This window comes from Hibiscus syriacus, unplaced genomic scaffold (genome assembly GCF_006381635.1).
Source record: "Hibiscus syriacus cultivar Baekdansim isolate YM2019G1 unplaced genomic scaffold, ASM638163v2 tig00110793_pilon, whole genome shotgun sequence".
NCBI classification, from domain to species: domain Eukaryota; kingdom Viridiplantae; phylum Streptophyta; class Magnoliopsida; order Malvales; family Malvaceae; genus Hibiscus; species Hibiscus syriacus.
Genome location: NW_024062864.1, coordinates 588584 through 610268, shown reverse-complemented (window position 1 = coordinate 610268; position 21685 = coordinate 588584). Strand labels below are relative to the sequence as shown.

The window sequence follows — 21685 nt, the reverse complement described above, 5'->3', positions numbered from 1 at the left end:
TAGAGGGGGGGGGGAATAAAGCATTGAAAATAAGTTGTATAATAAAAAAGTCGTCTTAAGGTTTGATCTAATCACAATTACCGACATGGTGGAACATCCTATTCTTACCTAATTACTAAAGCTTTTGATGTCACTGTCAAAACACAAGTTCCACAGCCCAACGGAAGGCTGTCGTTACCCAAAGGTAAAAAATTCATGGGCAACAAGAACCAGATATTTCCACACACTACCAACTAAAAAATTCATCCCATCAGCAACGACAACAATACTCACAAGCAACCATGATGGCAACGCAAGTAGCAAATATCACAACATCATTTTTCCATGGTCATAATGCAGGAGGTAGACTTCCCCCCTTAATTCTTACTGTTTTCTTGTTTTATTCATGTTACCTTAATTTCTTAGATGTTTGCTATGGTCCCACGACACCAGCGAGATTTATGCAAGTAGCTGTCTTTCATATCAGCCAGCCATCTTGTAGATGTGTAACCCTCCAAATTTTCTTCGTTTATATAATGATAATTAATAGCGTGGGCAGCTGGCTTGTTGAAAGCTTACAGTCGTCCCACGAGTACAGAAAAATTTGAGCGTTGAAATGAGCCACTCCTTTTACCCCGAATTTATGAGTGGAAAGCCGGCTCTGTTAGAGAGGAGAAAGTGAAAAATAAAATCATCGTTGATGAAACAGACATTATATTTACATATTAAAAAAAAGTATGAAATGGAAAATTTCAGGGTCTAATTATTGTTGTCAACGGTGACTGAGGATAGCCGGATGCGTGTAGGGACTATAGAAATTTATGATTGAATATAAGAATTAAATTAATATTTTGTCTAAATATCAAAATCATAATAATAATTTATTTAAAATTTAATTCACTTTATTAACATACCACGTAAACAAACTAGTGACCTGTAACATATTGTTGATCAAAATATTATAAAATAATAATATAATATTAATTTTTTAAATTCCAGTGTGATTAAAAGTGAATGCTTGAATGACTATTTCATTAATTTACTTTTAAAAAATGATTCTTTTACTGAGATTCCACTGAATTATTATTTTTCATTAGATTCCACCAAAATAATCTAGTTCATCCTTGGTAGCTAAGTTTTGTACAAAATGCGAATAATATGATTCCACACTTGCACAGATTAAGAGCCAAGATCCTCTCCCAAGTGAAACACACGTGTCTTCAACACGTGTTTCTCTCACCTCTCACTGTCAAAGCTCCCTGAGGCAGAGCCACAGACGGTTCCTTCTTTCACTCTCGCCCACTTCCATTGCCAAATATTTAACTTCACATTCATAACAAATCCCCTAAAAAGGGAAAAAAAATATTCCCAAAACCCTAAAATTTACCCCAATCAAATCTCCTTTCTCGTTCCCGTTATTGTGTATTCATGGTTATCCCTAAAAGTTCTCTCTTTTGATATCCCCAATCATTTCCCACTATCTTATGCCATGGATCATAGACCGCGTGATCTTTCATCGATTCTAGCTCAGAAAACCTTGAATTCCTACTACCTCATAAACCATTCCTCAGTATGGCTCGAAATCCGTCTTTTTTACGTTAGAATCGGTCCGTGCCTTGTTGACAGTGTTCCCGACCATCTCACCCTCTGCCATCTCCGCCGCGAGATCGGTGTCTCCCTCGAGATCAATGGTTCTCGTGTGCCGGCCTCCGATTCCGCCGTCATTACCCTTCGGCGCGATCGTCTCAACCGGGAAGCGTCCGAAGTAACTTATTTGAGCACCGATAGCGTCCGCGTCATGGGCGGGTTTGAATTCGAGGCCTACGAGGATGAAAAGAAGGTGTTGTTGTGTGGGTCGTTGGAAAGGATGGAAGGAGAGTGGAGCATGGACTGTTATCTGGTGGCAGCGGCTACGGAGTTTGGGAATTCGGCTTTTTTGCAGCCCAAGATGGGTGTTTCGGCTCCTGGGACTGAAGTTTATATCGCGGGGAGTTGTGCTGGTACGCCGGTGATATTGACTAAGAATCTACTTGTGAGCCCTCAGAAGAATGGCGCATCGAGGCTTAAATGGATGTTGGATGCAATTCCGGAGGACGAGGAGCTCGGGAAAGGGAACGATAAGGGTGGCGATGGGTTGATTAGACACCGGAAATTGCAGGTGAATTATAATTGGTTTTATTGTCAACATTTTAAAATATGAATCATTATTCATAATGTAGATGTAGATTCAAGTATGGAAGAAGAAGATTAAGGTGTTTGCTGGTTTCATTGTTGTTGGCCGCTTATTGAAGTGATTTTGGGTATTGTCAACTGCTTTGTGTAATCTGATTTCTGCATTTTTCCTATTCTCAAATTTGTCTTCCAGATTCACTTTTGGGGTGAAAATATAATCTTGTCAAGTTCTGCAGGCATAAGAACAACAGCTACGGGGATAACGAAATGTGCTTGTTTTAGTGTGTTCATGCAAATTCGTAGTAGCTTCCATTTTATTTTTTCTTGCAAGTCAATTTGTTTATAATTGTACTGATGTACAGGTTACAGATGCCGATGGAGAAGATTACGACTCTTATGGGAAACTTGGACATAGTCACTACGCCGAAGAAATGTATGCTGGTGAGGATGGCCAACTTTCATGGTTTAACGCCGGAGTTCGAGTTGGTGTCGGAATTGGCCTCGGAGTGTGCCTTGGGGTTGGAGTCGGAGTTGGACTGCTTATGCGATCGTATCAAGCAACTACCCGGAATATCAAGAGGAGGTTTCTCTAAGATAAATCTCTTCACCTACCAGTGTGATGCGTTGTATTATTTATAAAGGAAAAGGATATATTCCAGGATTTTGATAGCAATCTGGAAGGTGTCAAGTTTGCAGGCCAGAAACAAAAGAAAAGCTCCACGATTGCGGTTTTTTCTTTTACCTTGAGCCTGCTAATGTTATGTAGTTGTTCAGCAGTTGGTTTGGATGGTCTGTTGGAAGATCTTATGCTTGTCTTTGTAGGTAATATAAAAGCTGTATGTTCTGTATAAAACTTTGAGCAATTCTTCCATTCAATTCAAAAAAACAAACCAAATACAAATGGCTCTTCCAAAAAATTGAAACTCCAACGTATGAATATAATCAATATTTAAGTAAAAATGGATTGGATGTCGAACGCTTAAAGAAAATATTTTTAAAAATTCAAAACTTGATAGGTTCAACTGGTTCAATCGGCCTGTTTAGTTCTGACAACCCTGATCACCATCGCTGCCAGTAGGAAAGCAGGAAAAGGTCTAGTCGATGGCATCGAGTGACGGACCACAAGGTTGAAGCAACATCTTAATGTAGAGAAATTTGTTGCAGATCCTTGCGTTTTTATGGGAATGCATAATTTTAGGTGACACAAAAACAAAGGAGGGCCTTACCAATTAACAACCTCCCGCCAACTGCAACGGTGCCGATAAAGAAACCACAGGAGAAGAGAAATCGGGTCCTGAAAGCCCAAACAAACCCCACCAAGATGGAAAGCAAGGGAGATGATGAAAGGAGGAGAAAATAGGAGCCGGCTCTAATGCCGTCGGCATATTTATATTATAAATCTCATAGCCTAGCCTAATGCAAATCGAATGCGATAGAACTTCAAAATGTTCATGCCAATTGCTATGCTAATTGCCAAAAAGTGGGACATGAACTGCAAGTTTGAAATTAATAGTCAGTCATACTCTCCCAAATGCAAGGGATTGGAATTCTTCCCCAATCTGAGGAGCTACAACAAACAACGATAAGACTAGATGCTTATGCAGTCCCATTGGCATTTAGCCCCTCAAAATCCCCAAAATTACACCCCTAATCCCTCTAACAACTAACCCATACGCAATGACATTTTTATCCTTCACTCCTCCACACAATTAGTGCAGGGCTCCGAGGATGAACATCACCACCTCCACCGCTACGATGTCGTCTATGCTCAGATCCTCTACCGGAATGCGTCTCCGTGACAACACCACACCTCTCCCTTTGATCGTCTCCCTCAACTGCATCGAAGATTGCGCCCTCGAACAAGAGTCCTTAGCCGGCCTCGCGCTCGTCCACCACGTCCCCCTCAGCTGCTTAGATGATGGCAAGATTGAGGCGGCCTCCGTCGTCATCCTCCACTCCCTCTCCTACCTACCTCGAGCAGCCCAGCGTCGCCTCCGTCCTTACCACCTCATCCTCTGCCTCGGCTCCTCTGATCGAGCAGTCGACTCCGCCTTAGCCGCTGACCTCGGGCTACGTCTCGTCCATGTCGATGCCACGCGAGCTGAGGAGATCGCGGACACTGTCATGGCGCTGTTTCTTGGCTTGCTCCGTCGGACGCACTTGCTCTCTCGCCACGCGCTATCGGCTTCCGGTTGGCTTGGATCAGTTCAGCCGCTTTGTCGGGGAATGAGGCGGTGCCGAGGACTAGTGTTGGGAATTGTTGGTAGATCTGCTTCAGCCCGATCTCTGGCCTCCAGAAGCTTAGCCTTCAAGATGAGTGTGCTTTATTATGATATTGTGGAGGTAAAAGATAGGCTGATTTCCAGTATTAATGGGTCAATTAGTTAACTTCCGACTGCACTCTACCTCGTAGCTTTCTTTTAATCCCGTTGGATTAGTACTTAAAATTTACCTCTTTCCCCTTCACCAAATTAACTTCAAATTTAAACTTAGCATTCCAGTTCTTGCGTGTTTATGAAATTTAGGTAGTACTAATAACTCTCTTATCTACTTTGGGCTGAAACTTTGTGATAAGTGTTACAGAATTTGTCATCGGAGTACAACTTTGGGCTGAATTGCAAATTGCTATAGGCATTTTGAGCTAGATGTAAAGATCATAAAGTTATTGTCTCCTCTAACATGTTATTCAGTTGTATCTTAGTAGGTAAACTGAAAGCGGATAATGAATCTATTGCAAATTGCATTTAATTAAAAATGAGTTTCATTGAGGTTTTTAGTGGTATATATGCATGTCTTGTGTTGTGTACATGGTCTGTTAATTCAAAGGCGCACCTTTATGGATTTTATTAGTTCACAATCTATTTATTTTTTTGCCATTCACTCTGTTTGATGTTTCATTTGGAATAAAATTTCCTCTGAATCTTCTTTTCACAGGAAAATGGAAAAGTAAGCAGCTCTTCTATAACATTCCCACCTTCTGCCCGCCAAATGGATACACTTAATGATTTACTGGCTGCAAGTGACCTTATATCGCTTCATTGTGCTTTAACAAATGAAACCATTCAGATTATAAATGCTGAATGTTTGCAGCATATAAAACCTGGTACATTTGCTTTCATTTTTTATTTTAAAAATTTATGATTCCTTCTCTTTTCTTTTGTATGAATTTGTTTCTTTTTGGGCTACTTCCCTTTAGGGGCTTTTCTTGTGAATACGGGTAGCAGCCAGCTCTTGGACGATTGCGCAGTGAAGCAGCTTCTGATTGATGGCACTTTAGCTGGTTGTGCTCTGGATGGAGCTGAAGGGCCACAGTGGATGGAAGCTTGGGTATGATAAAATCTCTTATTCTATGAATTCAGGTTTTGCTGTGCTATGCTGTTTCCATAAGAAGGTAGTGGTTACTTAAAAAATGTGTGCCTAGACCGAAGTGGTTCTTTGTGCTTTGAAACTGTGAAAACATCTCTGAGCATGTAGTCAGGTTACAAAGTCAGATATCTAAATGAGATCAACTTTGCAATAGGTTCTTGTTTATGATCCGTGGTATATCCGATTCCTTCAATTTGCCATAATATGTCATTTTAGTATAACTCTGCTCCAGTACGTGCAACTCCCAAGCATGAAATTGATTATGGTTACAATACAATTGAAAGGGGATTAGAGAGAGTGAAAATGTGAGGAGTGATAGAGAATGCTCAAATGTATCTTTTATAATCCCCCCTTCATCATCATCATCCAAGATAAAAGAGTAATTTTTTCAGCTTGTGATTGGAAGGATCAATTTCAACTGTGTTGAGGAAGTCGTATATAACAATTTTCTATTGCATATTTAATATCTTTGAAGATGTTGATAGAATCCTTGATGTTAGTTACTATCTTAAATAATTGATTCATTAATCTTATGAATTTATATTATAATGTTTAATTTCCTTATATGTTTTCTATTTCCAAGTTCGAGAGCCCTAATTCTTGGTCACCAAGGATTATAAACCCTATAAATATGTAATGCCTCATGACTATTTTTCTCAAAGTAACAAAATATAACAAAAAGCCTTTTGGTTGTTTGGATTCTCTTGTTAACTTTCCAATTCCCTTTTCTAGAACCTTTGGTTTTTATCAGATGTAACTAATTGTCTTATCATAACATCTTTCCTTCAGGTGAAGGAGATGCCCAATGTGTTGATACTTCCTCGAAGTGCTGATTATAGTGAAGAAGTGTGGATGGAGATAAGGGAAAAGGCTATCTCTATGTTACAAACATTCTTTTGCGATGGGGTTGTTCCAAAGGATGCTGTTTCTGATGAGGATAAGGAAGAAAGTGAAATAGCTGATGAGAAAGGACAGTTTAGCATACAAGAGAAAGAAAGTGCTTTGCAAGGATCTAGTGGTGAACAATTGACTGATGATATTCAACAAAGTTCTGAAAGTAACCTTAAAAAGGATACCAACCGATCTAAAGATTATCCTAATCAAAATCAGCATTCTGTTACTGCAACTAAATCAGATTCGAAATGTAGCAGGTCGGGTAAAAAAGCGAAAAAGAGGCATGCCCGTCAAACTACCCTACAAAAATCAGATGAACGCTTAATATTAGAGACAGAAAGTACTTCACAAAGAGAAGATGACACTGCTATGAGTGGCACAGATCAAGCATTAAGTTCTGGTTCTCACTCCCCTGGGGACTTGAGAAGTAGGAAAACACCTAAAGAGTTACCACTAGGTTCAACTTCTGTCCAGCTTCTTAAAACTAGCAAGAACCTAAGTGGGCAGTCTGATGATATGCTGAAGGAGGGATATGTTATAGCTATGTATGCAGGAGATCGTCCTGCACTTCACCTGTCCAGACAAAGAGTTAAAGGTGGTGGTTGGTTCCTAGATACCATGTCAAATGTAACTAAAAGAGATCCTGCGGCACAGTTCCTTGTTGTCTACAGAAACAAGGTTTGTTGACAGGAATTTATAGTTTTTCGTGTTGATCCTTACACTCATTGTTGCCTTTGTTTGTGTTAATTAACTACAGTTCCTGGGCTTTTGGTAACTGTAGCTGAAAATTTTATGCAATTTTTCCAGGACACTATTGGTCTGCGTTCTTTTGCTGCGGGAGGGAAGTTGCTGCAGGTAACTTTACGTTTTACAAATTATTAGGGGAATGTCTCTCTAAGCATGACTTTACTAAAAATCTTGTTCTATATTTTGATCAATTCTTAGCTCAAAAACCACAGTGAATTGGTTCCATAAATTTGTTGTAAAATAGTCTTCAAATTTTCAAGGGACGTATGCAATTAAAAGTTTTTGGGTGAAATTCTCTAATTTATACTACTGTAGTTGGTTTATGTTTTCTTTGAAATGGTGTGATTTCAGTTAGTCCTTCAACCTTTTTACCAATACAAGATTAGTTATGCTGTAGCTTATCATGAGAACAATGCAATTCCCATGACATTATGAGCTCAGATATGATGATGGCTTTATTTTTGGTCCCAAGAGAGCATACCTGTCTTGCTGTTCCAACCCCTTGGAAGTTTTTGCTTTTGATAAAGTGGGATTTTAATGTTATGTATTCACATGGCAGATTAATAGAAGAATGGAATTCGTGTTTGCTAGTCACAGCTTTGATGTTTGGGAGAGTTGGACAGTGCAAGGTCCTTTGGAGGAATGTAGGTTGGTCAATTGCAGAAATCCTTCGGTAAGTTCCCATCATTTCTGTTATCCTATCATTTTTCCTCCAATATTTATGTTTGAATATGTTTTTGATGCAAGTATCTTGTAAGTGTACCTTTGGATAGATTGTCTGTTCTCCCTGTTATCTTCTCTCGTTTTGATTTGCCTCCGGCACTGGAAATGGCAGGCAATTTTGGATGTACGCATAGAGATTCTGGCAGCGGTAGGGGAGGAGGATGGGGTAACTCGGTGGCTCGATTAGGTTGTCAACAGATGTAGGGGGCTAACATTTTTATTGCCCGCTTTCTATCTATCTATCTATCTATCTATCTTGTTTTGCTTAGTCTTCCGAGTTTGTATTTCCCACGAGTTCTTTACTAATTTATTCCTTCTTTATTTTATCTTGTTTGTTTTTTTAAGCTTCAATTTAGCATTGAAAATCTTGAACAGATCATAGGGTTTGGGGGGAATCCATAGGGCCAAAATGGTGCGCGTGAAACGTTGATCCAGTGGTTCTCAATCTAAACGGCGCATTAGCAACACCTGTGAGGCTCGCCGTCTAGACAAGCCAAGCAAGCATTCGTTTTCAATTATCAACATTCCTTCAAAATAAGACTGCAATAAACACCCGTTTTTCACATCTTCCTTCCACGTTCTTGATTTTGACTCATCATTCCAGATTTTACTTCTTTACAATTATTTATGTCAAATCTATCACGTGGATAAAAAATGTTGCATCAAACATATTACACTCTCGACTCAAGGAGCAATATTTTGGAGCCATAAGTCTCTGATTGTTAAATAATTTTATTATTTAAATATTGAAACTTCCAGAAAATTCGTCTTATCCTCTCTAATTAGTTTTATTATAAATGAAAAGTTAATCGAAAGTGTAATTTTATTCAGGGTACTCTATATTGTATATCACTGAGTTTAAAATTTTAGTCAGACACTAATTCAAGTAAAATTAGTAAACTATATTTAATTTATATTATAATTTATATTATTATAACATTATTTTTATATTTTATATAATCTTAAATAAATAATTTAAAAATTATATTTTTAACAATCAAATTTATATTTAATAAAATAAATGTATATGTTTTCTATGCTGGATAATTATTATTAATAAAATATTACAAAATATATTTTTATATAAATTTATTTTCTTTTAAAATCATGAAGATGATAAATTTTAATAGTGATAACAATGGTACCTCTAAATTTCACTTTAATCTAAAGGACATGTGGGCATAGGCCCCTTAAATAAAATGATAATTCGTTTTGAAACTTAATAATAAATGGGTTTAGTCATTTTTGCTTAAATTTTCCTGACATTAACCTCAGATAATTTATATTTTACCCCCTTAACTTTACTCATGCGTACCATTAAAAAAAGCAAATCATGTATAAAAATATACATTAAACCAATTTTTTATATTTATTCTTTCTAAAATATAAAAATCCCAAATTAACATGTGTATGATTGTCGGTTTATTTAAGTAAATATTGTGGGGGAGAAAATAGGGATGCAGTAAATTATTTAGAAAAATATATAAAATTCTATAATGTTTAAAAAATATATTTTCAGATGAATACAATTTTATCATTCGATGACTCGGTAAATCATTATTCAACATTTTTATGTTTTTCATAAAAACAACTGGGTAAATCACATGTTTAAATACCTAAACTATTATTTTTATTATGTTTTAGTACTTAAACATTATTTTTTTTTTCAAAATCATACCTAATGTTTGGATTAAGTTTCAATCTTATATAAATATTTGTTGTTAAAAACTTAACGACACCGATGATGTGGAACTTATATTACAAGATGCATGGAATATCAAAAAAAGGAAAACAATGCCACATCATCATTGTCGCTAAGTTTTAACGATTGATACCAAATTGAAACTTAAACTAAACATTAGGTACAATTTTAAAAACTAATAAAGTTTAGGTATTAAAATAGAATAAAAGTGATAGTTTAGATATTAAACGTGTAATTTACCCAAACAATTTCTATTATTTTCCCGTTTGGTTCCAGGAATCCCTTGGAATTAGGGAGAATTGGAATCTAATTCCACCACTTTCTCATGTTTGATTCAAGTTTTCAAAGGGAATTAGAATCTCTCATGACTTCAACTTTTCATTAAATGAGGGAAAATGAATTTCGTCAATTCTATGATGGAATTTAATTCCCTTGTTGGAGGAAATTGAAATTTGACCATACTACCCTCGTCAATCTTTTGGTAACTTATTCATATATTGAATAAAAATATTTTTTTTATTATTTCGGGTTGGGTCGGGTCGGATTTCTAATTCATATATTCGGGTCGGTGAAACTTTATTTTGGTCGGGTCGAGTCGAGTTCGGGTTTAGGGTGAAAAATACCGACCCGACCCGAATATATATATAATTTTACCTTATATATTTAGGAATAATTATAATAATACCCCTCTATATATAATTTTTTTCAATTAAGTCATTGTTTTTATTGAATAAAAATAATTTTTTTATTATTTCGGGTCAGGTCGGATTTCTAATTCATATATTCGGGTCGAATCGGTTTTTTTAAGTGCGATATTCGGGTTGGGTTCGGGTTTAGGGTGAAAAATACCCGACCCGACCCATAAAATATATAATTTTACCTTATATATTTAGGAATAATTACAATAATACCCCTCTGTATATAATTTTTTTCCAATTAAGTCAATGTTTTTATTGAATAAAAATATTTTTTTATTATTTCGGGTCGGGTCGAGTTTCTAATTTATATATTCTGGTCGGTCAGGTGAAACTTTTATTTTGGTCGGGTAGGGTCTCAGATAGAGGTTTCCTTATTCTCGTGTCGGGTCGGGTCGGGTGGACCAAAAACCCGACCTAACCCGCCCCATGGCTATCCCTAATTGGGATAATTTTAACTTATAATGTTTATTAACATGATTTTTATAATTTATTGAAATGAATAATCAATCAATCAAATTAAAATTTAATATTTTTAAAATTTTTATAATATATTACTACATGTAATTTATAAAACAAACTAAAATTAAGTAAAAAAACAAGAAGGGCAATCATGTCATATTACATTACTGAAATCAAATTCATCTTACATGTCTGCGAACCAAACAAAATATGAAATTGGATTCCAATTCCTGACAGATTATAATTCCTTCACAGATTCGAATTCCCTCAAAAACATTCCAACGAACCACGTAAATAAACTTATAATTGCCACTGCCCTCTACAAAAATTCGATGATCCTGATTTATCCACGTGTAGGCTCATCGAGCAGAGTTTTGTATTATTATTTTGGTATTTCCCCCACCATGGAAACCGGAGCCTGTTTATATATAAAACTCAGGGTAGTCAGCTCCTTACAAGGATTGGTTTCTCCTCACCTTTTGTGAGAATTTCCAGACAACGAAACAACAAAAACTATTAAAAATACACACACAAAGGAAAAACCGTAAGCAAAGACCGATGTATTTACACTTTATATGCACATTTCGTTGCTCGTGATGCTGATGTAGTTTTTATTGATCAATTTATCAACTTTTAGTTTTGATCGTGATTGGAAGAAGATTGAAGCATTTGTTGGGTCCAAGACAGTAATCCAGGTAATTTAAAAGAAAAGGTTATGATTTCTTCACCAGCTATATGTTGTTTTTCTATATGTTTCACTGAATACTTGAATGGATGCTCTTGGCAGATCCGTAGCCATGCCCAGAAGTATTTCCTAAAGGCTCAGAAAAATGGGACAGCTGAACATGTGCCTCCACCTCGGCCGAAAAGGAAAGCGGCTCATCCGTACCCACAAAAAGCTCCGAAAAATGGTCGGTATCATTGTGTTCTTTTTTTATGAGTTCTTGATCTTGAATTGACCCTCGGTAATATCTGCATTTGTCGCAGTTGCCGTTGTACCCCAAGTCGCAGGGCCATTTCAATCGTCATCTGTATTACATGAATTTGGTTATACCTACAGACCAGATTCATCACCAGTGCTCGGAAATCCAATTCCCAAGACGGCTTGGCCTTCCTGGAGTTATGACTCTGTGCCGCCTGTCACTGTGTCCCAAGTGACTAAAGGTTTTAACTGTTCCTGCACTTCTTTTTTCGTCCTTTCGAGTCTCAAAAGCGTAATAACATATGGATCTTGTATTGTTTTAGATAATGCTATATTTTCCGGACCAAATTTTGCACCCAACTCTTGTTACAGTAGTAGTAATGAAAGCACTCCGAGAGCTTGGTCATTTGGCGAAACAATTGCCCGAGGGGATAATGGGAAGCAATCTAGAGGTTTGTACTTTTATTTTCACTTTGAGCTTGATACTGACATCACCAAACCATGTTAATGTATTCTCGCACTGGGGTACTAGGAACAACATATAAACCTAAATCTTTCTTGATATTCATATTTTCTGATTCACATCATGAGTCCCATTGGTTATAACTCATAAACTCTGCCTTCTTTTTGATGCAGTTTTGCCAGATTTTTCTCAGGTGTACGCTTTCATTGGCAGTGTCTTTGACCCCGGTGCAAGCGGCCACTTGCAGAAGCTGAAGGAGATGGGCCTGATAAATGTCAAGACAGTATGTCACCCAACTATGATGTTAATAATCTGAAGAAGAAGAAAAAATCTTGGTTGGGTGTGTTTGTTTGAAGTAGAGGCTTCAATATTTTGCTTAAAAGCTTATGGTTAACTGAATGGACGCTGTTTGGCTGTTTTGCAGGTGGTGATGTTGACGAGAAACCTCACTGCCAATTTGACGAGCCCTGAGTTTGAGGTTCATGTAAGTTCTTTTTCCTCTTATTGGCGCTTAAGACAGTATATGTCTAAACCGTGTTCAAGTTTGTATTTAAACTGATCACTTGTATACATTAATGCAGAGGAGGTTGCTTTCAACGTATGAAGCGGGATCCAAGACTGTTAATCTCGGTAGCTCCTACAATGGCATTCGCACTTGCAAATCAGCAACTGCTATTCCAACTGCATAATAACATACGAACACCAGGTTGCGAGAAAAAAAGATGCGGCAGATTATCTTGCTAACAACTCGTAGCAGCCAGTTGCGCACGCACGCATGCATGTATGCCTGTTTATATGTGTGTCATGTGAGGTGTAGATACGATCTTTTTCGAGCACCTGGTAGCTTGTCGATACAGGGATGACTTCTTTTGGTGTATAGAGCGAGCAAGCTATTGAGTTTTGCAGTGTAAATTTTCTCAGGGTTCGTTCCATTATGGTTGGATACACAAACTCTTATGTTACCGTACTCATTTACCAGTGCTTAACAGAATCAAATTTCATCCGCTTTTCTTTTGCTCCTTTAAATTATCTATTTGGAGTACATTTACATGGCTGAATTCACTATTTTCCCTTTTTTTTAATGACAAAGCATGATTTAGTGTTCGAATTAGATTACTTTTCTCGCATTGATCAGGGACCATATTATATTAGTCTCTGAATTAAAATGGTTGTCCCTTGTTCCCATATATAATGGGGTAAGGGGGAGGTAAGATAGTAGGCTGCCCCTAACACCAGGTTGAGAGCAGCTTCCGTAGAAGACCTACGAATTATGAAATGCCCTCCGTGGGACTCGATCCCACGACCTCAAGGTTAAGAACCTTGTGCTCTACCAACTGAGCTGGATAATTTATAATTATTTGGTTCCAATAGTTTTTGAAATTTTTCATCCACATTAGTCCTAGCATTTTCGTTCACGGATTTTAAGGATTTAGAGTTGATTTAAACGACTGGATTTCAAACATAAAGGGGGGAAACGGGTGAGGGGAGTTGGGTTTGATCAGGTTTGAAAATTGGGTTGGGTTAGATCTGAGTTTGGACAAAAGAAATAAACCACACAGAACAAGGGACAATTGCAACCAAAACGCCCATTTCAAGTGTGATAATAATCATTTTAATTATAGTGAGCCACAGTAATCCCCTCCAGAGTTGAGAACATCAAACCTATCCTCAATTCTGGGAGAGAAACAATCCATTGGCAAAACTACAACCAAAACTCATTATCTATACTGAAAACCCATGTCTAGCTCGTGACCGTACATCCCTTGGCCCTGACTATGGCCGGATGCACCAAAAGGGTCGATCTGCTTTGACTTGGACCTGAGTTCCATCTCAATAAGACTCTGACAATGCCTCTGGATGATGGCTCCCACTGCCAACGTCATGTCCTGAAATAATGAACAAACAATAAGGTACATTATTATTCACAAATAAAATGTGCAATGTGATCATTGTGATAACCGTGGTTCAAAAAACAGGACAACCCGCAACAGACTGCAGGCAGTTCAGTTTTCATTTTTCCAGCAGAATTGAGGGATCCTGGATGAGGTAAACTTTTATGGTTAAGTGCAGAAAGTTTTGTCATGGTCAGATCAAACTTCTCAAATGGGTTAGGTTTTCCAAATTTGAAATTGGCAAAGATGAGAAAGAAACAAGACATATTAAACGCTTTACCAGGAGGCATTCCAAGACCAGCAAAGTTGGGTTGGAGATGCCGGTGACCAGGCCCCAATTGTAAACGATGCATTGGATTCAATTCAGGTAGCAAGCCAGTCATCCGATTATTTGAATGAGGCGGCGGCGGTTCAACACAAGAAAATCCTCGTTGCAAGTTGGGTGGAGGGAAGTTTCCAGGCATATGCGTTCGCTGTAACATAGGATGATGAATTGAAGGATCAAATCCAGTTAGTCCACTGCTAGGATGATGGAGAGGACGAAGCATACTTGCAGGAAATTGATGATTTGGTGGGACATCATGATGGATGATGCCTTCCGGAGACATGAACTTCATCTGAGAACTAATTTTAGAAGGATGTGAATCTAATGAAGGAAACAAAGGACCTCCATAATTCAATTGAGGACGAAGGTGTGGAGAAGAAGCTTGGATATTATTGTTATGAAATGGAATATCTGGCCCCCTCACCTCATAAGTACCCGGAGGAAAAGGTTGACCTTTTTTCTCTCCCACAACAGGTCTTTCATCCTTGAAGACAGCCTTTAAAGCTGCTAGTTTCTCAGCTACGTCAACCGGTGCCCCTTGGAAGGGCAATAGCTCTGGTTTTACACTACCAGCCATGAAATTCTGGAGCTTCACAGGATTGCTGACACCAAGCAAACTATCCTCTTCAGGAAGCCCAATTTCAGCAGATCCATTTAAACCACCAAGTTTAGATCCTAATCCAGCTCGGAGATGTGATGAATCCACTGCAGATGGAGCATCATTAAAGCCTAACAAATGGTCTTCAAACCCATCAGAATGCATTTGTTCTCTTCGCGTAAATGGTAAATTATTTTTTTCAAAGTTAGCCCTGTTTGACCCGACATGATCAGTGGAATGAAGAAGACTATCATCTGCGACATTACGGGCAAGCCTGTTAGATTCGAATATATCAACTCTAGCAGACTCTACAGAGCCCATCTGGACAGAAGCTGGTGCTTTAACTGATTGTAGTTCCTTCATGAAAGCACTTCCAAAAAGTGCTTCAAGAGTTAGACTCTTCCCTGAATCAGAAGCATTTTCTGCAATTATGTCTATTGAATCACAAGGTGCCGTGTCAGCAGTTTTCACCCTTTCTGAAGACCTGACGTCATGATTGGCAGATGATACTATAGTTTTTGTACTTGTTTTATTTTGTAACAAAGAAAGAAGGTGCTGGGATGCATGATTGTCGACATTAACTTCTTGCTTCTCACATCCGGCATCAGGAATTTTCCATCCTTCAATAGCAGGAGGCAAACTCGGATCATTTTCTTTGCTTTCTGACAGAATTGACTTTTCAAGATCCTCACATGTAAGGACGGCTGGAACTGCTGCTGAGTTGTTAACATCATTAATATTCCATGATTGCTTGGAGTTCACAATTCCAGTCGATGTCAAATTTGATCTAAAATGCATGTCCGCAAGTTCAGAGATTTGAAATGGAAAGTTTGATACAACATGCTTACTAGCCATCCTATCACGGGAACCGCCTTACCACCCTGAATTAATGAGAGCAAGTCTTTTGGCCTGCCAGGGGAGAGATCATCTATTGGTTTTTTCTCTGCAAAGACAAAAACAAAACAAGAATATTAAATCATAGTTTTTACTTCAGAACTAAGCAGTTCACTTAAAGCCAGATTACTTGTAACAAGCGCCAACAAACCTTCATCAAGAAACAAATGAGCGAACTTAGAAGAATGGGAACTGTCAAGGGACCATGTCTCATCAGCATTGCTATCATTAGGCTGAATATTATGAGATATTAGAAGTCATTAAATATTTCATCAAGGAAAACTAGAAGTGAAGGATTCAAAATAAAGTACCTAAAAACTACATGTAAATATGATGGATCGCTTTAATTACATTAAGGGAACTAGAAGTGAATATTCAACTGAAGTGATAATTTGTAAACGTCTTCTATATATGTGTTTGAATTTGAATGCGTGTCCTGAAACCAATGTTTTAAAAAGCACGCCTGAGGCGCTTTGAGGCGCTAGGCGAGACGTTTAGAAGAAAGCCTCCGACCACCAAGGCGACGGCGAGTACATGAGACGGTGATTCAGTCGTCGGAGGCGGCGAGAGACGACGTTTTTAGTGATTTACGTACAATGACCCATTTCAGATTGGGCTTTTTGTCTTCATGCGAGTGAGCTTCAGAGATAGAGAACGAGAACCGGTCAAAGGAAGAGAAGGGGAAGGGAGAAGCTGGGAGTGCCTTCCGGGTCGACTCAATGAGCCGTGGATGAAAGACAAAAGCGAGTTGGAGGCGGCTGCCATTGGTGGAGAGATGAAGAGAATAAGCAAGTAGCAGCGGAGTTTCCAGTTTGAAGCAAGTGGAAACTGAAGAATGCTTTGGTTAGACCATAGTGTTTATGCTTATAGTAGCGTGTGGATTCAATGGTGGGCGCCAAACTAAAACAATAAAATAATAATTTTTTTCATTATGATCATCGCCATTCCCCAACTGTGTTAGACATTTTCGATCCATGTTTTCATCGTAATCATCGCCATCAATATAACTGCATTATTTTACCCAATTTTTACACTTTGTTAATTCAATTTCTTTGGAACATATATTTTCCTATATTTTTTTATAATAATTAATATTTTAAATTTAATCTTTTAATGATACAATAATATTAAAATATTCTAAAATTGGTAACGAATTAAATTGGATCAACTTTTTTATCAATACGATTTTATTCGGAAATATACATCCTCCACTTAAAAGGTAACATTTTTTATACATGAAGCTGATATTTAATTGTAAATGTTAATATAGTATTAATTTATTTTAAATTGAAATTTGTGTGCTAAAAAAATTGAGGTCTCAAATTATATTAGGGTCATATTTAGTATTGTCTATTAAAAGTATTATTGAGATTAAAAGTATTCTTGAAATTTGGTGTTTTTGCTTATTAATTTAATTATTGAGTTATTTTTGTGTTTGAGGTATAGTTATAAAATATTTATAAATGTTTTGTAAAATTAAGCGTTTCACGTAAGTGAATCTCTTGCCTCAAAGTGCCTCAAAAATTGAGGCTTTCGGGTAGCTAATCGCCTTGGAGTGCCTCGCGCCTTTTAAAACACTGCCTGAAACCAAAATAGTACCTCAGTGATATTAGTGGAGCCACCTCCATCTGCTATTACAGCACTGCCAAAACTGTCTAGAATTGAAGTTGAACCGTCTTGGCTGGTTTCAGTCAACATTTTATCTGCTAGCAGCTTCTTGGAATCAAGTTCAGTACCTCCACTGGTTCCTGGGGCTACAAAGACTTCTGAAAGACTAGAACTCTTGTATATATGAGAATCCTTGCTTATGGTCTCATTAAATTTATCTAAAGCTGATGAGAAACTCGGAGCATTAGCACTCTTATTATTGTCTAAAAGGTGAATGTTTTTACTTTCAAGCCTCTGCTCACTCAAAGTTTCCTCTGCATGCTGTTTAGTCTGTTTTGTCAAAAGATCATCAGAAATCCCATTAAAGAGAAGGCTTCCTTTGGACTCTGAAAGGTTGCCCTCAATCTGAAAACTCCCAACCTATAGAAGCATAACAGAATATATATTGCTAATTAACAAAAAAAGACACATGATTAATATGAGACGCAATATCGGTCAATATAATTGAAATATGCTTTGCCCTAATAGCATCAGCTGTAAGTACAAATATGAAATTTACAACTACTTAATGAAACCACGTGCAATCAACAACCACAAGGTAATAATATCCAATCTTTCAGCACTCATACATATAGGCCAAATCAAGGAACAGAAAACACGACACTTTAAAGCAGAGCACAATGCAACCTTTGTCCAATCTATAATTCCATTAAGAGACTTACAAAAATAAATCATCTTTGTTATTGTCTCAGTTATGCATGTTTACTATTGGTGTCATATACAGACTACTATATATAAAGCAACGTCTTTTCCAGTCAAATCCAAATGAATAAGGAAAAGATCACAAAAGTTACCACTGAATTTTAATTATATATGGCCAATTTCATGAGCTGATCTTAGGTGATAAAATTGTTTCTCTCCGCAATCCAACCAGAATAATGGAAAATTCAAAATTCCCTCCATATCTTCAATTGGTTCCCAACTTTAGTCCTGTTGTGTTATAACTAGGGAAGCAGCCAGTACATGAAGATCAAATAGTTGGTTCAAGGTAGCAATTAAAGATCATGTGAAGGAAAAAATGACGAAAACTCTGAAAACCAATGATTGACACTTGCAATCAAAATTACATGCCAAAAGATAAATAAATAAAGAGATCATAATGGGTGTTAAATTCAGAAAACCAATGTAGTACTTACATGTGAAGAATGGGAGTGAATTGAAGTTTTGGCTCCAATATTCTTCTCCAAAATTGTGCTTGCAAAACCAGGTGGTACAAGTGGTCTGGAAGAAGGAGTTTGTACAGGAAGAAATGATTTTTCAGAAATATTGTTTGATATTGGAATAGATTCATCTGATTCCTTGCTTCTGTTTGCAAGTCCTTTATCATCTTTGGAGTCCATTAGCAATTCAGAAAAATCGAAGTCATCTTTACGCCTTTCAGAATCTTCTTCTCCTGGAATGCTCTTTGTTGTTCCTTCCTCCATGACTCAAAGGAAGCTAAGAGGTAAAGTCATTATGCTTTAGCTTTAATTATTTGAAAACAAAACCAGAGAACAGAAAGAAGATAAAACATAAACAAAATAAACTACAATCAGCAAAGAGTTCTCTGTTCCTACCTCTTCTTTTTCTTTCCTCTTCTGTTCTATCTTCACTGGTGCACTCAGTGGAGCCAAATGTTTCATCATTATATGAGTCATGAGTTTCCCTCCTTGAATGAGGTACAACCTGGGAAGATATCAACGCATAAATGACATATATTAAAACCGTATTTCAATTGCTACAGGATCGTCTCACAATTTCAGGCAGATATTATTTAAGCCGAATACTTTGAGATATATTTTTATGCTAACTTGAATAAAAACAGCTATCATGATACCAGTTTCAATATTATCTGCAAATGATAATAAAATCAAACAAGTACCTTATAAGGGCGGGGTGGATGGTATGGCTCATTACTTTTATTTAGATGGTATTGATCGTTAGCTCGAAACTTTGGTGCAGAAGCTCCTGCAGTAAATCCAGATGGTCGAGAAAAATAACCACTCCCCAGAAGCCCATCATTCTCAGGACCTTGCCAAGACCGCCGGGATTGATTACCATGACGTCTTCCAGGATCTATATATCATTAGAATCATTCAATTTCGACCATGATAGAATTTTTAGATGCTGTATGCAACACATAAATGAAGAAAGCCCCAACTACAAGAATGGTTTTACCAAACATTGTTGAGATTGAAGTGATAAGAGTGAATTACCCAAATTAATCAACAGAAAGTACGATGCACAAAGTAGTCGATATAAACAGTAAACACAAAATAATACCATTGATAGAACAAAAGAACTATAAACATTACCAGAGTCCCAATCGGACTGGGTATCACCGTCTCTATCAATCTTTCCACTAGAGCGACAGTCCCACCGTCCATGAATGCCCCGGAAATAGTTACCTGATTCCCCTCTTGTTGGCGGTGATGAACTACATTCATTACGCCTGTATGATGAGAAGGTGCCAGGAAGTCTTTGCCGATCTTGCGATGTATCCTCAAATTCACTGTTCCAACCACATAACAACCAATGAATACCATCAGGATCTAAGTTTTCCTTCATCTTCATAATTCCGTTAAGTGCATACTCCATGACCATAAAAAAGAATCTCACCTCAAAATTGATTTATCAATTCCCGGGGGTAACTTTTTGCAAACATCAAGTTCACTCAATGACAGCAAAAAATCTCTACTATATGAAATTCTATATTTCCTCAAAATTGATTTATCAATTCCCGGGGGTAACTTTTTGCAAACATCAAGTTCACTCAATGACAGCAAAAAATCTCTATTATATGAAATTCTATATTTCCTGGATCATTAGAAAACAAATTGGTTATCAGCGTCACTCAACCTAAAACATCTGCAAAACATTAAACAAAAAATAATTATTCAGCAGAAGTGATTACTTTTGAGGTTCCTTGCTGATACCCGCATGCTGATCTAATGAATGTTGCTCTTCATTTTCTAAGCTCATTTCTACACAAATTTAAAGATGAGAATATACAAAACACTCCTTAACAGTTTAGCTGTAGCTGCCTCTCCAACTTACACAAAAACCAGCACATCCTGAATATAAATGTCATTCAAAACATCGAACCCAGTGAAAGCTTCTGATTAAAATCGAAATGAGAATTTCTCGGGTTCTTGTGCGAAGCTGCCAAAGTTCAGGGAGAAAACTAAGGTTTCACTCTTTGCATTGAAAAATAAAATTGAAGAAGAGCTACTTGGATCGAAGGAAGTGTGAAAGGGGGAAGACAGAGGGAGAGAGTTAGGGTTTGGATATGTAAACTTTTTATTTTTTAGCTTTATTTTATTCATTTTTTTTTTCAATTGATTGATGTAATAGAAAGAGAAAGCAAATTGCGTATTTTTTGGTTGAAGAGAGAGGGTTTTACTTTTACGAGGGCCGGTGACTGCCACTTCCTCCCTCTCTCTGTACGCTTAACGCGAACAAAGATATAAAAGAATAATTATGGTAAACTACACTATTAATCACCAATATATTACATAATTTATAATTTGATAACTGAACTATATTTTTTTGTAAAATCATCATTAATACTATATTTTTTTTGTTTTGATCATCTACCATTAATTGCTAATGTGAAATTTTCTTTTTTAGATATTATTTTCTCTCTTATTAGGAGTTTACGTGTTAATTTTTAAATAATTTTGTTTGGATTAATAATAAAGCGATGATTACCTTATCAAAGAAAATAAATTGAAGAACTGAAGAAAAAATATACTTAAACATAGGAAGCGTTACTGCATTTAGCCACTAAACTAACTTAAGAAAATGTTAATATTTTGATCTTACTAAAACAAAGAAAAATAAATTATTCAACTAAAAGGAGGGAGGAGAATCAAACCCATGATCCTTATCACAAGGAGTCATGCACTTAACCATAAAAGTGACATATACTTTCAACATTGAAAACATTGGATAAGAAGGAGAAATAAGGGAGGACAATGATCCTCTATTAGGGGAGATAAGATTGAGAAGATAGATTTGAAGGTACCATAGGATACTGTCATTTCCCTGGAGACATACTCTTTCTGGTACGTGCACTGGTATTTCATTTTTAATGGCTTTTGCAGTGTATTATTATAACCTTGGCGTGTAAAAGACAAAGGGGAAGGAGGTTGATCGGGATCCATATTGTTGATTGTTTATGTTGTATATGCCCCTCCTTAAA

General features: G+C 37.0%; 4 protein-coding genes and 1 pseudogene across 5 annotated transcripts; 2 read left to right on the top strand and 3 right to left on the bottom strand.

Moving 5' to 3' along the window:
- The first annotated feature begins 1380 nt into the window (after window positions 1–1380).
- On the top strand, window positions 1381–8174 carry LOC120141082 (C-terminal binding protein AN-like). 2 transcript variants are annotated; one of them, XM_039156020.1, is made up of 9 exons: window positions 1381–2137; window positions 2514–2734; window positions 3879–4494; window positions 5086–5254; window positions 5348–5478; window positions 6307–7089; window positions 7219–7266; window positions 7718–7831; window positions 7994–8144. In XM_039156020.1, the coding sequence occupies exons 1-9, from the start codon at window positions 1469–1471 to the stop codon at window positions 8066–8068; spliced, it is 2826 nt and encodes a 941-aa protein (XP_039011951.1). In that variant the 5' UTR covers window positions 1381–1468; the 3' UTR covers window positions 8069–8144. The 2 variants fall into 2 exon arrangements, with proteins under 2 accessions (XP_039011951.1, XP_039011950.1); XM_039156019.1 differs by lacking the exons at window positions 1381–2137; window positions 2514–2734 and adding an exon at window positions 8160–8174 and having other exon boundaries at window positions 3865–4494; window positions 7994–8081.
- Window positions 8175–11144: 2970 nt separating this feature from the next.
- LOC120141134 (protein REVEILLE 6-like) lies at window positions 11145–12844 on the top strand. Its single transcript, XM_039156063.1, has 8 exons — window positions 11145–11221; window positions 11378–11435; window positions 11528–11651; window positions 11728–11904; window positions 11986–12114; window positions 12299–12408; window positions 12550–12609; window positions 12707–12844. The coding sequence occupies exons 1-8, from the start codon at window positions 11145–11147 to the stop codon at window positions 12812–12814; spliced, it is 843 nt and encodes a 280-aa protein (XP_039011994.1). The 3' UTR covers window positions 12815–12844.
- Window positions 12845–13714: 870 nt separating this feature from the next.
- LOC120141085 lies at window positions 13715–15243 on the bottom strand. The gene is made up of 2 exons (XM_039156022.1): window positions 14298–15243; window positions 13715–14011 (listed from the first exon to the last, which is right to left on the bottom strand). Exons 1-2 carry the CDS (start codon window positions 15103–15105, stop codon window positions 13956–13958), a joined length of 864 nt encoding a protein of 287 aa, XP_039011953.1. The 5' UTR covers window positions 15106–15243; the 3' UTR covers window positions 13715–13955.
- On the bottom strand, window positions 15146–15714 carry LOC120141133 (the record flags this gene model as incomplete). Its single annotated transcript, XM_039156062.1, has 2 exons — window positions 15146–15151; window positions 15253–15714. Coding segments are annotated over 2 exons (468 nt in total), but the record flags the coding sequence as incomplete, so codon positions are not given.
- LOC120141083 lies at window positions 15548–20742 on the bottom strand (annotated as a pseudogene).
- Window positions 20743–21685: the final 943 nt, after the last annotated feature.

Coding starts and splice junctions, on each gene's coding strand:
- LOC120141082 (XM_039156020.1), top strand. CDS start 1,469: ATGGATCATAGACCGCGTGATCTTTCATCGATTCTAGCTCAGAAAACC. Junction 4,495..5,085: donor TTTATTATGATATTGTGGAG/GTAAAAGATAGG, acceptor TTCTTTTCACAG/GAAAATGGAAAAGTAAGCAG. Junction 5,479..6,306: donor CACAGTGGATGGAAGCTTGG/GTATGATAAAAT, acceptor TCTTTCCTTCAG/GTGAAGGAGATGCCCAATGT.
- LOC120141134 (XM_039156063.1), top strand. CDS start 11,145: ATGGAAACCGGAGCCTGTTTATATATAAAACTCAGGGTAGTCAGCTCC. Junction 12,409..12,549: donor GCCTGATAAATGTCAAGACA/GTATGTCACCCA, acceptor GCTGTTTTGCAG/GTGGTGATGTTGACGAGAAA. Junction 12,610..12,706: donor GCCCTGAGTTTGAGGTTCAT/GTAAGTTCTTTT, acceptor ACATTAATGCAG/AGGAGGTTGCTTTCAACGTA.
- LOC120141085 (XM_039156022.1), bottom strand. CDS start 15,105: ATGCATTCTGATGGGTTTGAAGACCATTTGTTAGGCTTTAATGATGCT. Junction 14,012..14,297: donor TGGTCTTGGAATGCCTCCTG/GTAAAGCGTTTA, acceptor TCATTATTTCAG/GACATGACGTTGGCAGTGGG.